Here is a 19,259-nt window from a genome sequence, read left to right as displayed (position 1 = left end):
AAATCTGTAATAGCCATAAAATCTAAATCTGAACATACTTCAAGAGAATTTCTGCTCTTTCCATATACCAAAATTGACCCAATCTTCTACTTCTTCATCCCTAATTTGTTTTAACTAGTTCCCAAAGACCTTCAAAGAAGGAAATAACTAGATCCTAGAAGAAATCAAACTTAATCGTGTGTATAGAGCTCTCCCATTGCCAGCATTCATCATTCTTCAATACTACTCTTTTTTTACCCTCTTTGCATATTAAAATATTCTCTAAGACCAAAAGAAGAAAAGAGGTAGTAGAAAACACTTTTCATTAAAGATCATAAAACAGTAGAAGCACTTTACCTGACCTCTACCTAATAAACACACAGAATTCAAGTCCTCATCTCCTCTGTAAAGCTCACTGACAGAAGCCCAGGACACAGTGAATTCCCATGGCTAAATGGCGGTCATCTAGAATGCCAACACTTATAGCAAGCTAGCTGTGTTCATTTCTAAACCTGCTCATGCCACTGTAACGTTACTGGACTTTAAAAACTTAATTAAACAGTAGGTGAACTGATGGAATAGAGTGAAAAATAAAGAGCTATTGTTCCCATGAAAACTAAATGAATGCTCATGAAAAACTTGGTAAAGGTCTTTCTTTGAAAACCTGTCATGAAATAAGATGTGGACAAGATAACTGTCAAAGATTGAAGAGCTGTTTGGTAAGAAACTACAATTTCATCCTCCTCAATTGATTCACAGGTGCCTAAGCTTCTTTTTTTCTTTTAATTAAAAGTGCAAATTTTGGGACGCTTGGGTGGCTCAGTGAGTTAAAGCCTCTGCCTTCAGCTAAGATCATGATCTCAGGGTCCTGAGATCGAGCCCCGCATCGGGCTCTCTGCACAGCAGGGAGCCTGCTTCCTCCTCTCTCTCTGCCTACTTGCAATTTCTGTCAAATAAATAAATGTAATCTTTAAAAAAATAAAAAATAAAAGTGCAAATTTTATGTGACTCATTAATGATGCAGTTTATTCCAAAAAACCTCTAACTGGCAGATACAAACTCAAAGAAAAGGCTTTGGACTGTGTCAAAAGATTAAGGAGAAAATATTTGTATATTTACAATCAAAAACACTGAAAGTATGCATGTATTTATAATTTTTAACATTCCCTGCTTTAACCAGTTTCACTTAGCCTTTTTTTTTTTTTAGTAAGCATTTCATAAGAAGGCATCAACTGTAACTGACAGCATTCTCTTTCAACACTAAAAAGGTCAAAAGAAAAAACAGTCACTCATGCAAACCAAAATTACTATACCTTTTCCTTTGAATCCATGGAGAAAAGATCAAAAGAAAGAGAAAAGCAAGAAATCAGTTCAAAAGTTCAGAAAAAAGACAGGTAAAATTTTAAAAATGTAAGTGACAGCCTTTAGTTATCTCTGGGAATGATACTAAGTGTGATTAACCAATTTGTGATTATATATTGATTATGGGAAAGAGAAAACGCATAATACCAAATCATACAGCACAGTAAGTAAATCAAGTCCAGAAGGTTTTTTTGTTTGTTTGTTTTTTAAAGATTTTATTTATTTATTTGATAGAGATCACAGTAGGCAAAGAGGCAGGCAGAGAGAAAGGGAAGCAGGCTCCCTACTGAGCACAAAGCCTGATGCGGGGCTCGATCCCAGGACCCTGAGATCATGACCTGAGCCGAAGGCAGAGGCTTCAACCCACTGAGCCACCCAGGCGCCCCAAGTCCAGAAGTTTGATAGAAACAAAAACAACTTCAAAAAGATAATCTACTAAAGTATACTAATAACCCCCAAAAAAGGAAACTAGGGGCCTTAAAAAAGGGACACATCTTTATGAAGATTTGAATTTTGAGATCCTGTGTAATAGGATAAAAACAGGAGATGTAATAAATACCACGTACCTATAGTCCATTAAAATAGGCAACATACATCACCTTTAAGAAGCTTACAATGATCACCATTTTAATGACCCAGGCCTCTATTCCAAAAAGAACCTGATGTTACTTAAAACAAGTACAATTCTTCTTCCTGCTACACTTTTCCTATGATCAACAAAGATATTTAAATGAGATCAGATTTAACCCAGACTTCTAATATAGACACTTCATAATAGCATCACTCTGCCATTTGTTACTGTCATGGCAAATATTAACCCATTTGTTAAAAATCACTGTCCAAATAATCAGATTCCCACAAAAATATTGAGTAAAAGTTACTAACTGCATGATTAAAAACTCAAAGCAAAACCAGAATATTATGATTCTTTCTCAAAATGTTCACTTTGGCATGCTTCCTTTTCCATGAGACTGTAATGAAAGATTACCATTTCATATCTACAACAAAGCTGTTGAGACCTAAAAAAAATTAAGAGGCAGGGCCAAGGAAATTAAGAAGACAGTAGCAAAAGACAATGTACTCTTCTCCTCTATTGGGTTTTTATTTTTAAAGTATTCATTTAATTTGTTGCAGTATCTCTACATTATAAAGAGATATATTCTTATAACCCTTTGTTAAGGAAGGGATGTTCAAGAGGACGGAGTTGAGGAAAAGTGAACACTGGTAAGTGGGAACAAAAAATCAATGTGCATTCTGTGGAGAAAGAAACATAAACATTATACTCAATTCTCACTCATCTTAGTTCCTCTTTTCTTCATATATCTTGGAATCTGCCTCCTTTTCTCTGAGGACAGAATTACTGAGAATGGTGAAAATGCACTGATCTATGATTCAATATTTCTTGATTCTGAACTTGGCTCTATGTATCTCTCTTAATCTCTCTAGTTCTGTCACCTCATATGTAAAATAAGGAGACTAAACTAAAGGTCCTTCTAAGATCCTTTCCCCAAATCCTTTCAATCTAACACCAATTATGCCTCCCCAGGAAAATAAGCATTCTTACACCTGATAGGAGAGCAGGCTGGTAAAACTTCCTGGAAGCAATTAGGTTATATAAGAAGTGTTTAAAATGTTCCTAATTAATTAAATTATGAAACCTGGAAAAAATAAAAATAAAAATTTCACCTTTGGGAATTTGTTCTAAAGAAGTAATCATGTGCACAAAAATGCAGTTACAAAGATGTTCATTGCTGTACTGTTTGTTTAATGCAGTTACGAAGATGTTCATTGCTATACTGTTTGTCTAGAAACAACCCAAATGTCTCTGTGTAGGAAATGGTTAAGTAAATTATGGTGAGTCCATTTAAAAGAATATTATGTAGCCATTAAAAATGGTGTTACAGGGTGCCTGGGTGGCTCAGTGGGTTGAGCCTCTGCCTTCGGCTCAGGTCATGATCTCAGGATCCTGGGATTGAGTCCTACATCGGGCTCTCTGCTTGGCAGGGAGCCTGCTTTCTCCTCTCTCTCTCTGCCTGCCTCTCTGCCTACTTGTGATCTCTGTCTGTCAAATAAATAAATAAAATCTTTTTTAAAAAATGGTGTTACAGATGAATATATAATTACATGCAAAGATGTTCAATATGAGGAAAAAGCTGGTTAGAAATTACTATGATTCCATTTTGGGTGTGTACATATATACACACATGTACAAAAAGATTAGAGGGCCACCCAGAAATGTTAGGGATTATTCCTGGAAAGTAGTTTGTCATACTGTATCTTCAACCTTTTGTTCATAGAAATTTTCTACTATGAACACGTATCCATTATGAAATAAGAAAAAAGTTATTATTCAAAGAATCAATTCTAAAGTTCTCTCAAGAGAATTATATTTTGTGTTCATACTTCCCACTCCCAAAAAATAAAACTCTATTATTTAATCACCTCTGAAAAGTTTAGGTATTAAAATCATATGATAGTTAAGATTTTCAGCACATTTATAAGGAAGAATTCAAACTGTTCAAAAACAAGAGAAAATAACCAGTTCTTCACTCATATGGTAAATAATGATTCAAGGTCAAAAAGATCAAATTGTACTGTAGTATTGTGTATTAAAATATTCCCACATAATCCTCATACAGTACCTTGTAGATTCCATACTAAAATACAATGTTATTGGGAATTCCATTTAAGAGAGATGCAAAAGATTGAAGATGCAGAACATTAAAAATGACAGAAAAATATTATCTGATTGTTTAAAAAAAAAAAAAACAGAAGATAATGTTCTGCTCATAGTACTGAATTCAAAAGTAAAGCAAAGAGTAAGGAAACTTGGGCCAGTTGGTCTCATGTAGGGAAAAAAAGAGAAAATACTTAAGACTATCATCTACTATACAAATGAATGTTAAGCTTTCTTCTCAATCAAAAAGGAATGTGATTATGGGCTAGAAATTTTTCAGGTTAGAAGGATTTACAGTGTAAATGAAAAAAACTTATTGTCAGTCTGAGTTATGAAAAATTACTGAGAAAGCCTGTCAGTCTCTTTTCCTGAAGATCTTTTAGAATACCTGCTAGGATATGATTTAGAATAAAAAATCACCAACACCACAAACTGAGGCAAACAAGAGAACAACCCAAGGTCCCTTTCAACTTTATATTCTTTCTGTCCAGGTCTGCAGAGTCAAAGATATATTATGATAACTTAGAATTCATGAAGAAGAAAAACTTGCAGTGAGCAACAAAATGAACTTGGGTCAACTAATTTTAACTACAAAACTACTGACTGGGGCAGGGGTGGTTCAATTCGTTAAGCATCCGCCTTCAGCTCAGATCGTGATCTCAGGACTCATGACCCCAGGGTCCTGGAATGGAGTCCTGAATCAGGCTCTTTGCTCAGCAGGTGGTCTGCTTCTTCCTCTGCCTGCAGCTCACCCTGCTTGTGGGCATGCACAAGCCCACGCTCACGCTCTGACAATGAATAAACTGCTGACTGCTACTTTTCAAACTTTTCTGATTTTTTTTTTAACAAGAAAACAGAGTTTACAATTAAACTATTAAAAGATATAAAATCCAAAAGGACACTTAATATCTACAGTATGGAAAGTACTTAGAAAATTTACCAAATATTAAAGCCAATCCATGAGATGTACCCACAGCAATCAGACTGGATACTGCCTGAGAACAAAAGGGAAGGTTACATTTTGAAATATCACATCAAGGATCTTGAAACAATCCAAGTTGAATTTGTTGGTCTTCTTTCCTTTAGGCACCAGATGACATACCAACTATTACAAATAAGGAGAATTTCATCTAGGAGGCAAAACGGAAATGAAACTCAGGACGTTTTATTTCTGGGAATCCCTCTAAATTTACTCCAAGGATAACAATATCAAAATATCATATGTTCAACATTATAGGCAAAAACACACCACTTAGCTTCCTCTAAAGCAATTTAAAAAAGAAAAAAAATTTCAGGGGTCCAGACAAAGTAAGAGGCACTTTGCTACCCAACCAAGAGCCAGCTATGAGGTGTGGGAAAGGGGTGAGAAAGCCCTTCAGTTTATTCATAGAAGCCAAAAGGCACCAGAAATATTCAAAATTCAGCCCACTTCCTCACCAATTGACTAACTAATAAGAAAGCTACAGGACACAGCTGGAAATATTCAAGAAAAGAAGGCACTAGTGTGCTTTCAATATCCCCCAGTTCTCTATAATCGCGCCACAGATTTACTATTTGGCAGGCTTGGCAAGGGAGTTCAGAACTATTAAATGTACTATTTACCACAAAGTGATTTCACCAAATGCTGTTTTCCACTCCCTTATAACCAAAGGGAGGCCAAATCACAGAAGAAGCAAGTTTACTTGGGCATGGGAGGACCACATATAAATAATCCTGGAAAAGGCTAATCATTATTCCATTATATGCTTCTCAAACAAAAGCCTAAAGAATAATAATACACTAGAAAGGAAGAGAACATTCAATATAGAAAAATTTTAAACTTGACTACTGGCAGTAAATAACCTACGAATTTATTATCATAATAATTTATGCAATAACTTTGAACATTAGAAAAATAAATCTAAGAAAACCTAATCAAATTGAAAGCTTACCTTTAAAGAATTAAAGTGTACTTACAATTGCTGTAGGCAAGCCAGCATCCACTTTGTCCTAAGCAAAATTAAAAGAGTATTTGAAAAGATATTCTCATTTTTAAACAGAAAATGATGTAAGCCCCTCTTTTTACATATACTTTAATCCAAATCAATCCAGACAAGAGATGGAACCTTCATTTTTGCCCCCAACTAAGAGAAACCACAAAAGTTGCATATAACAACAAAATACAAAGAGGAGAGTGGATTATTTTATTTTACTAACTGTAACAGATGCTTTAGGAAAGATACTGATTATAAACGAAAACAAAGAAAAAGAGAGGAAAGAAGTTCCATTTTCAATAATGTGAATAAACCCTAAGCACTACAGGTTAAAAATGATAACAGTACATGAAAATTTTAGAAAAGGGAAACACGCTACAATATTCTTCCTCTAAGCTTCCTACCCAGCAGATTATCCAATAAACCCTCAATTAAACCCAAGTAGGATGTATTCAGTCAGGTCTTAAGCGTAAGAAAATAAAAAATTAACTCTATACAGTAACGTATGACCTTGGAAAAGTGACCTAACCCTCTGGTTATTAGTTTCCTCCTCTGTTAAAGGAAATAGCATATACTGCCCTACATACCTCAATGAGTTGTCCTGAGGATCACATTAAATGTAAAGTATCATATAAATGTAAAGATATCTATGTGATACTTTTATAGCTTTAAATAATAAGAGCTCACAATGATCAGCACTGTAGTAGCAAAGAGCTTTCACATACATATATTACACTATTTGCTTCTCAAACTGCAAGGGACAGATAAGACATGTATTATTCTGACTTTCTAGATTAAGAAAACACGTTTTAAAGAACATAACTGACTTGCCCAAGGTTATTCAAGAAGTGACAGAACTACGTCTCAAACCCAGCTTCAGTTCCCAAGCCAGGCCATTTAATTAATCTCACTCCTATATTTCTTTTCTGTCTGTCCTTGCCAATGTGGTCAATTAGTCATCAGAATCTCTCAGAAGGAAGAATTGATTTTATACAACTTTATGGAGCTTCCTGGGAGCTAACTCAAGAAAATTACTCCAGAGCACAGGAATATAAGGAAGAACAATGACAAGACTGTTACATTCAATGTTCTGGAGAGCAGGATATACCCAACCTTGTATGGACATGTGTGTGTCAAGTACACCTAACATGCCTGACAATTAAGATGCATGCAATCAAATGAATGATTGATCTGTGTCCTGGATAGGGAAAAAGGATGAGAGAGCAGATGAAGAACATAAAGTAAATTCGAAATGTAATCTGAATAATGAAATCAGAAAGTCAGCTTGCTTTAAAATTAAAAACAGAATTCATGGTTTATACACCATTGAAAAGAAATAAAAGATTTTAAAAAAAGTTAAAAACAAACAAAACCCCCCAAAAATTAAATTAAAAATATAAAAAATAAAAACAAAACAAAAAAAAACCCAGAGATGTGGAAAGCATTTTAGAGATAACAGAATTTTAGTACTGGTGTTGCAACATCTTTGAGTAGTGATTCTCGAGAGCCAGGCTACATTAAAATCATTGAGGATACCTGTTAAAATGCAGATCCCTATGCTATACTAGGAAAGATGCCAATTCAGTAGGTCTGGGTGGTACCCAGGAATCTGCATTTTAATCAGCATGCTGGGAGCTTCTTATATGTTGGACATATTCTGGAACACTGTGCTATTATCTTGAGTGATCATCAAAGCAACAAATACCCTTTAAAATGATTTTGCATTAGTTTAAAATACAGTCATCTGTCATAGGTCTTTCATCTGTGAATGAGCTGTGAACTTCATTCACAACTCCAAAAGTTTCATCTCTCCTACGTGTTCTTCATGCATGGGCTGCAAAGCTGTGATGAGCGAAGCCCCAGGCAACCCTAATAACATAACCATCATTATCCACATGGCTGAAGGTATTATTGAACAACAATTTAGGAGAGAGATACCCCAAAATAGAACTAGCTTTACATGTTAATAAACCAACCATCAGAGAAGTGCATACAATTTAAATTGAGCTGGTAATCCAAAAGTAGGAAGGCAGTGTATGAGCACTGTCACAGGAAAAGCAGGTTTCATTTTAACAGACCAAAGGAGCTCAGCCATAGCAATGAAATAAGAACAGAATGCAAACACTCTGGTATTTATTAGAATTTTTCCCTCCTCTTCAAGAGGGAGAAGAAACCCTTTTAAATAACAGATTTATCTGATCAATGTTCGGTGTCTGAGTTTTAGTTCAGTCTCCATTATTCAAAATATTTTTAAAACTGCACAGGTGGGTCAAATGACTGTTCTGGTTCATCTTGATCTTGAAAGGAATGAATTTCATCACCTACATAAGGATTAAATTCAGAAAACGTCATGGAAATGTAATCCTCAACAGGTGGTTCCCATTCTAGCAAATCTGAGTTACTCTCCACCTAAAAGAGGAAGGACAATTGCCCAGGTTTCCTCCATGGCTTGACTATCTCTCTATTTAAATTGACTTCATGATATATGAGCTGGGCCAGGATATACACAGAGAACACTTTCTTCCTTTTTCACTTTGGTTGGTTAGGTTTCTACAACAAAAGCTTTCTCAGATAAACGTGACAATTGCAATGTGATTATGATGTTGTGATGCCACTCCTTTATCAAGCTCTTACCCTCTGGAAAATTAAAACTGTCCAAACTGAATATGCAAAATACCAATCAAACTCCATGAAAACATTAAAAAAGTCAAGGTTCCTGGGATATGAATATGTCATCATTGTCATCATCATTATTATACATAGGACCTACACAACCAATTCAGAAAACTAAAAGGCCGCATAGAATTAATAGGTTTTGAGGTCAAAGGAAAATTTGATAAAACATACCAGAATCAGCATCTATTGTCTTAATGATCTATTAAACATTTTTGCATCAATTCTGTACTCTAAAAAAATTTTCAAAGAAGACCACAGACATTCTGTTGCAGCCATTACACACTGGCCAAATTCACCAATACCACCTCCATTTCACAACAAAGCAGCACGACAGCTGGAGCCAGAAACCCCAATTTTGAGTAATTGTTCTGCTATCTCCTAACCCAATGATGTAAGACAAGTTAATATATCACCTCTCTGAGCCTCTCTTCTCATTTGTAAAACAGGATATGGCTTTCCTTACTTTCAAAGTCGTAAGAGTAAATAAAATAAGGTACATGAAAAGGGTTTTGTGAATTACAAGAAAATCACTCAGTTGTAAAAGATTCTGATCAATCATTTCTCCATATGAAAAGACTAAAAAAAACAAGCACTCTAACTCAACCAAATACACAAGATGGCAACTAAACTGAAAAGGAATTTAAAGAAAAGGCAGATAGTGTGCCTTTTAGGCTTGCTGCCATATTTCATTTAGGCACACCAGAGACTCTGAGCAGACCTTTATTTCATGGCTGCACTAATTTCTACGTCAAGATGTGTAGCCATGTCTTATGAGTCAAAAACAATTACACAAAACCCATGAAAGCCAGATTCTATTTCTTTTTTTAAGCCTTGGGCCAAGAGAAGTGCTGTGCTTTGTTTTATGCTCATTCCTACTTCATTATGCCATTGCAGGTTACAAAGCTGGGGAAGAGAACAAAATACTTACAGCTGCAGACACTATCTGGGCAGAAATTCCCTTCAAAAGTGAATGTCGCATAACTGACCCATGGAGTGAAAAAGAATCAGGTAATTTCTTCTTCCTAAAAAAAAAAAAAAGAAAGAAAGAAAGAAAAGAAGAAAATAAAGAAAATGTTTAAGAACATAAAAAAAATTTTGAAAAACCAGGGTCTCAAAGCTTTGAAAGTCCAAAACACACATTAAAAATAAGAAAAATAAGAAAAGTAGAAAACAACACTGACGGTAATTTGTTAGCTCTGTTGGCAAAAGGGTATAAGATTCCAACGGTCCTACATGAAGATGTTGTACTAAACCCATCCTGAACCTCAGAGAAGCACAAGCAGGAAAATGAATAAAGCCACCATTCCTTTTTCACTGATTCGAACTGCTCCTCACCCACCTTCAACTATAGCAAGATATTCAACTACTCACCAGAAGACTGCCTATCATGCCCTGCACGTCTGCCTTACCCCTACCTACCTTCTACCCTTGCCCACCTTTCTTGCCCTCCTGTCTTTAACTGCCCTTTCTCATTCTTCCACCAAGCACCTCAAAATCCCCACTCATTATTCTTTCTCTGCTGCTCCTACTAAATGCTCCTTTCACTTACCCAACTCATCATCATACAAAAAATAAGTTTTAATTTTCTCCCAAACACTGAGCTCCTCCTCTCTGTGACTGAAAGTATGCTCTGGGGAGACAAAAATAAGGAAGTCAAGGTTCCTGGTTTCAAGGACCTCGCAGCCTAAATAGAGGGATTCATAAGTAACTTAATCTTTTTTTTTTTTTTAAGATTTTATTTATTTGAGAGAGAGAATTATCAAGAGAGGGAGAGAGAATGCAGAAGAGCAGGGGGAATGGCAGAGGCAGAGGGAAAAGCAGACTCTCCACTGAGCAGGGAGCCTGATGCCACTCGGGGCTTGATTCTAGGACTCCAGGATCATGACCTGAGCTGAATGCAGATGCTTAACTGCCTGAGCCACCCAGGAGCCCCATAAGTAACTTTATCTTAAAAGATAAATGTTAGAAAAGAACAACGGATAAAGCACTACAGAGATGAAATAAAGAGATTAATCCTATTTATTAGGGGGCTATCAGAGACAGCTATAGAAAAGAGATGTCTGACCTGGCCTGGATGGATAATGAGGAGGGTGGCAGGCAACAAAAAGGCACAAACAGAAACATAAAGACGTCTATGTGAAGGGAATATAAGTACACAAAAGGCACCGACCACAAGGATGGGTGTGGGGGTGTTTAGAGATTAAGTCAAAATGGTAAGCAGGGTCCAGTCTGATGCTATGCTTTTATGTCAGTTCTGACATTAAAGAAGGCAAAAGCAAACAAACAGAAAAAAAAACCAGACACCATATATATTTTCTTAATTTGAGTACAACTGACACATGTTAGTTTCAGGTGTACAACTTAGTGATTTGACAAGTACATACAGTATGTAGTGCTCCCCCTAAGGGCAGCTACCAGCCTTTCTGTTCCATCACCATTACAATATCACTGACTGGATACCTTGTGCTAGGACTTGTAATTCCTGTGATTTACTCATTAAAAGACATTGTATCTTCGAAGCAGGTAGAGACCAGATTGTCAAAATCACTTATCATGGTTCCATACAAATTTTAGATTTTCTACTTTTGCGAAAAATCTCAACTTAAAAAAAAAGTTTTAATATTAATACATATAATGTATTATTTGCCTCAGGGGTACAAGTCTGTGAATCATCAGGCTTACACATTTCACAGCACTCACCATAGCACAGACCCTCCCCAGTGTCCATAACCCAACAACCCTCTCCCAAACCCCTCAATATGTTTTGTTTTGTTTTGTTTTAAAGATTTTATTTATTTATTTGACAGACAGAGATCACAAGCAGGCAGAGAGGTGGGCAGAGAGAGAAGGGGGGGGAAGCAGGCTTCATGCTGAGAGAGCCCGATATAGGGCTCGATCCCAGGACCCTAGGATCATGACTTGAGCCAAAAGCAGAGGCTTTTAACCCACTGAGCCACCCAGGGCCCCCCCACCCGCAATATGTTTTTGATAAAAGACTGTGTTGCGTCTACAGATGGGTTGGAGAGGGGGTATAGCTCAGTGGTAGAGCATTTGACTGCAGATGGCTTGAGCAGTATGGACATTTTAATATTAATCCATGAACATGGGATATTTTTCCATTTATTTGTGTCCTCAATTTCTTTCAGCAATGTCTTATAATTCCCAGTGTATAGCTCTTTCACTTCTTGGGTTAAATTTATTCATAAGTATTTTACTGTTTTTGATACTACTATAAATTGAATTATTTTACTCCTTTTTCAGATATTTCACTGTTGGTGTTTAGAAACACAACTGACCCCAATTAGCCTAAGCAATCTCGAGAAAAAAAGCTGGAGGCATCACACTTTCTGATCGAACTCTCTCACAAAGCTGTACTCAACAGTATGAAACAAACACAAAACAAAAATCAGTACGGTACTGGCATAAAACTGACAGAGACACCAATGGAACAAAATTCAGAGTCCAGAAAAAAACAGCTATATATACATTCAACTACCTTTTGACAATGAAATCAAAAACACTCAATGGGGAGAGAATATCGTCTCTAATAAATGGTGTTGGAAAACTAGATAATCACATGCAGCTGAAACTGTACCTTTATCTTACACCACTCACAAAAATTATAGGAATTAAATGGATTAAAGACTTATATAAAACCCAAGCCATAAAACTCTTAGAAGAAAACAGGGGAAATTAATGTTGGTCATGGCAATGGATTTTTTGTGTAAGTCACCAAAAGCACAATAAACAAAAGCAACTATAAATAAATGAGACTATATCAAACTAAAAACCTTTTGCACAGCAAAAGAAAATCAACAAAATGAAAAGACAACCTACAGGGTAGTAGAAAATATTTGTAAATGGTTTATCTGGTAAGGGGTTAATATCCAAAAAATACAGCAATCCTCCCTTATCTGCATGGTTTCAGTTATTTCTTGTCAACCACAATCCAGATGATCCTCCTTCTGAGGTGTTGTCAGAAGGTTAATAGTGTAGCCTAACCCAGTGTCATGCCTGTGTCACTCACCTCACTTCATCTCATCACATGGGCATTTCATCATCTCGAGACATTATAAGAAGGGTAGGTATAGTACAATAAAATATTTGAGAGAGACCACATTCACATAACTTTTAGTAATAAGAGTACATTCTTATAATTGTTCTATTTTATTACTGTTGTTGTTAATCTCTTACTATGTCTAATTTACAGATCATACTTTATTATAGGTATATACAGGAAGAAACATAGTTTACATAGGATTCAGTACTATCTGCAAGTTTTAGGCATATGCTGGAGGTCTTGGAATGTATCCCCTGTGGAAAAGGGAGACAACTGTCCAAATAGCAAAAACAAAAAAACAAAACAAAACAAAAAAAATCAAACAATTTGAGTAAAAAATAGGCAAAGGATCTGAATAGACATTTTTCCAAAGAAGACATATACATGGCTAACAAGTACATGCGAACTGTTTAGCATCACTAATCATCAGGGAAAAGCAAATCAAAACCGCAATAAGATACTGCCTATTGCAATGGCTATTATCAAAAAGACAAGGTGGCTCGGTCAGCTGGGCATCCGTTTTCGGCTCAGGTCATGGTCCCAGGGTCCTGGGTTCTAACCCTGCACTGGACTCCCTGCTCAGCAGGGAGTCTGCTTCTCCCTCTCCCTGCCTACCCTGGCCTGTGCTTGCTCTCACTCTCTCTCTCTCTCTTTCTCACTCTCTCAAATGAATAGGTAAAATCTTTAAAAAATTTTTAAAAAGGCAATAGACCACAAGTGTTGGTGAGGATGTGGAGAAAAGGGAATCCTTGCGCACTGATGGGTGGGAATGTAAACTGGTGCAGCCACTGTGGGAAACTGTATGGAAGTTCCCCCCAAAATTAAAAACTGAACTACTATATGATCCAACATTCCCACTTCTGGGTAGATAGCCAAAGAAAACAAAATCACTATCTCAAAGAAGTATCAGCGCTGCCATGTTCATTACAGCATTATTCATAATAGCCAAGATATGGAAACAATCTAAATGTTCACCATCAGACAAATGGGTAAAAATAAGAGGATGGACACACAGACACACAAACACATGCACACACACAGGAGTAATATTCAGTCATGATAAAGAAGGAAATCTTGCCATGTGTAACAACATGAATGGATCTTGAGGGCGCTATGCTACATGGACTAAGTCACACAGAAAAAAGACAAATACTATATGATCTCACTTACATGTGGAATTTAAAAAAAGACTAACTCATAGAGGCAGAGTAGAACTGTAGTTACTAGGGGCTGAGAAGTGAGGGAAACGTGGAGATGTTGGTCAAAGATACAAACTTCAAGTTGTAATATGAGTCGGTTCTAGGGATCTAACATACAGCATGAGGACTATAGCTGGCAATAACGTGTTATATACTTGAAAGTTACTAAAAGATTAGATCTTAAATGTTCTTACCAAAACAGAAAGGGTAATTATGTGAGGTGATGAAGGTGCTAACTAACCCTACTGGGTAATGATTTCACAAATAGTGCATCAAAAAATCACACTTACACCTTATATTTGCCTAATGTTATCTATCAGTCATATCTCAATAAAGCTGGGGGGAAAACACATTTATCTATTTGTAGGAGTCAGTGATGAACAGGTTAATCTATCCAGCCATGGTCCCTATCCCACAAGAGTTGACAGGCTAAGAAGACAGCACTAATACCGGCAAAATTTAGGAAAGGAAAAATACACGTGACTTTATCAACATTAAAGTTACACATGAATTCAATAATTCCTTCCTCCACTTCGCTTTCCTTTTCATGTGCTCTCCAAGAATTTAAAAGGTGAAAAGCAGCCAAAATGAAGTTACTTAGGGTTAGAAGTCCTTTTCCCAAATCTTTAATCATTTTGTGATTCTCCTCTGAACCCATTCCAAGGCAATGAAGGAATGCTGCAGCTGACCTTAGAGAGTGGGAGGAAGGGGATGGCGAGTGCAGAGACCATAATGGTGGAGAGGTGAACCAAACTCTGTGTTTCTACCACAGACACTCTGCCGAATTTGACTCATGCTCCCTCCTAGGACTCTACTGCTTCTGGGGGGGCTCTGGCTGTTATTATGGCTTCCTGCTGGAGGTGCAGAAGACAGTGGTCATGGCACCCACCTGTTTAGCCTCTCCCCTCAACAGTGGAAGATCTTTAGGGTCTAAGAAGCAAATTATTTCCACCCAAGTGGGTCTTCTACTCCCTATGCAGGGCTTCAGCAGACCATACTGTAGCACAGATAGTTACATTTTAAATGATCAATACTGCAAGCACATGCAAGTGTGATTTAAGTGAATACTTACCTTTTTAAGTTGGTCCTGTCACCACTATCTGAACTTGCCACAGATGAAGTATCATAGGAGTGAGAATCAATAGTATCAATGTTTAACAATGTAGGATCCTCAAGAACAAAAGACTCCTCTTCATCATCAGTCTAAATTGGAAGAAAATGGATCAGTAAATTCAGAATTCCAAGGACCCTGTAAGTCAGACAGGCATTATGGGTTTCTAGAAAACACTCTTGTGCTCATTTCTGCTTATTTTTTAAAAATCTTTTTTCTATGCATTGTTATTGAATGAATTAACATTCAATAATGAATCTATTTCTCTGTCTCTACAAAGAGTTCATTCCAAAAATTTCTCCCTTGTACCAGGAAGAAGCAGGAGCAGTTATGCAAATTATTGTTAGCAGCAAAATATTTCTTAAAATTCGAACCTCTACGGATGATTGACTAGTTAACTAACAGCCAGTGGCTAATTAGAAGAAAACAAATACCACCTTACTACAAACAGTATGTCGTGAGAAATAAGACAAACAGAAGAAAGACATCCTGGGTTTGAAAGAGCATCTGCAAACACAGTGATTTCATAAAACATATTTTGCTCCTGGAAAAGGTAGTCCTGGAATATATGAGCAGGAGTCATCGGTGATCCTACGGTTTGGGACCCAAACTGTAAAAAGCCTTATATTTCACCATGCCAGGTGACAGCTGGGCCCATGTCCTCTTTGTCTACCACAATATTCCCTAGTGCCCAGTACTACACCAGACATATAATCAGTATTACTCATTAAATGAAATAGGATATTATATAGAGTAAACAGTAGGCAGGCAACAAAGATGAAAGGACCCACCTCTTACAAGGAAAACCAGGGCAGCAGGAAGACAGATGAGGACACTGGGGGAGACTGAGACAAGGAAACTATTAAGAACCAGTAAGAAGGTATGGCAATGTCAAGGAAAAAGAGAATAGAGCAAAGAAATCGGCAGAAGAGGTCAAGAGAAGGAAAAATTAAAGAAACATTACTGGAAAACACAAGGTCCCTGTTTACATTGAAACAGAGTGGGCTGGGAGGTGGGGTGGGAAAGGAGAAATCGAGGAGGACTCCAAGGTTTCTAGCTTGAACAACCAGGCAAACGGTGATACCTGTTTCACTAAGAGAGCAGAAGAACCACAGATAAGGCAGAAGGAGGGGTTTAGCTTTAAACAGGTTGATTCTGAGCAACAGACATTAAAGAAAAATGCTCTTGACCATACTCCTCTTTCTGCTGGACTGCATTCTGCCTTACTATTTCCATCGACACCCATAATGAGAGCAATCTCAATTCATTATTTCCACACTCTCCACCGTTGCTAGCTACTGACTACAGCCTCTGCTGAAGGTACTAGCCAAATCCATGGCCTATCTTCAGTTAGCATGCCCTTGTCCTGACATCATTTAACACTACTGACCATTCCCTACTTCTTGAAACTTTCTCTTCCCTTAGTTTCCAGTACATCTGTGCCCTGCTACACCTCCCAACTTATGAGGCCCCTTCTAGCAGTCATGTTCTCTATTTTCTCCTCAGCCCAACCTCTAACTGATGCTACTCTCTGGGATTATATTCTTAGCTCTCTTCACTTCCAATTTCACACACTTCCTGTATGAAGAAGCTAATCCATACCTATAGTTTCAAGTCCAGCATCATGCTAATGATTTCAAAAGCTGTATCTTCAGTATCAACATTTCTCTTGAGGTATAGGCCCATTTCCAACTGCTTTTCAGATATCTACACACACACACACACACACACGTCTGCTAAGAACAAGATTAGAATTAGCAAGGAGAGATTGTCTCTTGACAGCTGTAGAGTGGAAAAAGGTTGTAGGGAAAAGGGAAAGGAAATAATTCAGAAATTAGAACTGCAGCACCAAGGGCTTAAGCAAGAAGGTCAATCAGAATCTTATCTGATTTTCCTAAGCAGCCTGGGGATGTAATTAAAGAAAACAGATCAGTTAAATTAAGCCAGGGTTAAGGGCTTATAGAATACACGAAAGGAAAAAATTAAGAAGAGAATTAAAGCTTATCAATATGGCTAAATTTAAAATTACTATCTACACAGCAGAGATACCAATTTTCCTGCACTGATATGTAAAATCTACACAACCCTACCAAATTTCAGTGTGTATCTTTGTGTATAAAATAAAAAGTGATTTTAAAACGTACATAGAAATGCAAAAGACCAAGAATAAGCAAGGCAATCTTGAAGAGCAACAACAAGGATCTGAGACTATTAGATACCAAACATTGGAATGTGATATTGGGGCAAGTGGAGAAAGACCAATGGAATTAGACCCATACAGACATTATCAACTAATTTAAAACAAAAGTGACACCACTTTTATGGTGAACTTCATTTATATGAAGTTCAAAGCAAGAAAGCTAATCAGGGCTAGTAGAAGCTAGGATTGTGATTATCCTGGGCTTAGGTACTAAAGGGGCACACAAGGAGATTCTGAGGTGTTAGTAATGTTTTATTTCTTCATCTGGATTCTGGTTGCACAAGGCGTTCAGTTTGTGAAAATTCACCAAGCTACGCACTTGCAATTTGCGCACTTTTTCTCAACGTACACTACCCTTGAATAAGAAGTTCAAAATACATTTCTGGCTGCACAGAAGAAATGAAGTGAAGCAGGAACTTCCCAGACTGGGAGACAGGAAAGGAAGAAGAAACTCAGTCTTGATTAGGTCAAAGCACAGGTTTAAGAAAGTAAGCAAATGGGGAGGCAAGGGGGTGGCACAATTAAAAACCTCAGAGGTTGCACAGTTCCAGACAATGACAAGGCCTAGTACCATTATTTCATGCCCTAAATTCTGTGATTCGGGAGGTCTCTGTAATCTCTAATTTTCCAGTCTATAAAACGTCTGGGCTGTCCATTTCTTCCCAATCTCTCGGCAGGTCGGTATTAACGAACGTTATAGAATATATGTATGCACATATTCACACTTCGCACTTCTGCCCTTTCCATCACTTTTTTCTTTTTAAAAATCATTTTAATACTTTTTCCCCCAATAATCTTCATAATGTTCTACAACTTAAATTTCATTTTTGCTTTCACTTATCCATCTGCCTAGCTCTTTGGAAATGTGAAGGCTGGCCAATGTCCAGTTCCAACTCTCTCTCAAAGTCAGAGACAATCATAGAGCATTTTATAATGCCAGCATCTAACACTATGAGCCAAACACGTGAGGCACCCAAATTACTACTAAGGATGATATCTGCTCAGAAGTATTTTCTTCTCAGTAAATCACTAGTGACCATACTTAGTATTAGTCATAGAAAAGTAAATTGTGCAAAGATGGTTTTTCTTCACTATGAACTAGTTTCATTCATATGAGCATTTTATTTGTCATTTTTTTGAAGATTTATTTATTTATTTTAGGGAGGGAGTTGGGGGAAGGGGCAAAGGGAGAGGGAGAATCTCAAGCAGACTGCCCACTGAGCACAGAGCCCAATGCATGACTCAATCTCACAACCCTGAGATCATGACCTGAGCTGAAATCAAGACTCAGGGCCTCAACTGACTGAGCCACCCAGGGGCCCTTGGCCATTTTCATACAAATATGTTCAAATATGGCTTTATATACAACCTTCTAAACTTACTTTTGTTTCACACTTAGTAAAATAACTGAAATGAGGATTAACCAAAATTAATCTCTTCATCTCTAAATGAAAGTTATCTTCTCTATCAGAAAGCAGTAAATAAACATCATTATAACCAGCTATTCTTTCATTGACCAAAGCTTTCCACGTCAAAATTTCAACTGCTACATCTTAACACCAATCATACATTTTTTAAGTTAAAATATTCAAAGTAACAGCAACACCAAGTGGATATAAAAATAGAAACTGAAGTCATATAAGAATACTAAAAGATATAGCTACAGAGAAAAGTAGTTTGCATCCTATGACGTGTTGGCTACAATCCCCAAAGTATAGGTGAAAGGGTAATAAAAAGATAACAGACCTAACTCACTCACAGCTATGGGGTCAGTGGGCATTTCTTTTAGGGAACGTCTGCATCATTATCTTTTAGAAAACTATGGATCCAAAATAGATTCATGCATTTAAATCTTTCTCGAATTTGAAAATAAAACTTCAAGAGGAGTCTTAAGCAAAAAAGACGGAGTTGAATTGTCATCGGATGTAAGATACATAAAAGTTCCCATACTTCACCAACATGTTACTTCCACAAAGTTCCTTGACAAAGCCTTTCTGACCTGCTACTTCAGAAAAGAATAAT

At 36.9% G+C, this 19,259-nt stretch overlaps 1 protein-coding gene across 3 annotated transcripts in view; it reads right to left on the bottom strand.

The window, feature by feature from the left end:
- The window catches only part of VPS8 (VPS8 subunit of CORVET complex), a 246,408-nt gene that overhangs the window by 213,096 nt on the left and 14,053 nt on the right, over positions 1-19,259 (bottom strand). For all 3 annotated transcript variants that reach the window (XM_082693431.1, XM_082693433.1, XM_082693432.1), the window contains exons 4-7: positions 14,999-15,129; positions 9,596-9,689; positions 5,975-6,007; positions 4,959-5,013 (exon numbers count right to left, since the gene is read on the bottom strand). In XM_082693431.1, the coding sequence (XP_082549557.1) occupies positions 4,959-5,013; positions 5,975-6,007; positions 9,596-9,689; positions 14,999-15,129 (313 nt within the window). The remainder of the gene's footprint in view (positions 1-4,958; positions 5,014-5,974; positions 6,008-9,595; positions 9,690-14,998; positions 15,130-19,259) is intronic.

Source organism: Mustela nivalis (assembly GCF_964662115.1).
Source record: "Mustela nivalis genome assembly, chromosome: 1".
NCBI lineage: Eukaryota > Metazoa > Chordata > Mammalia > Carnivora > Mustelidae > Mustela > Mustela nivalis.
Note: the sequence above shows the minus strand (reverse complement) of the source record. Positions and strands in the feature narration are given on the sequence as shown.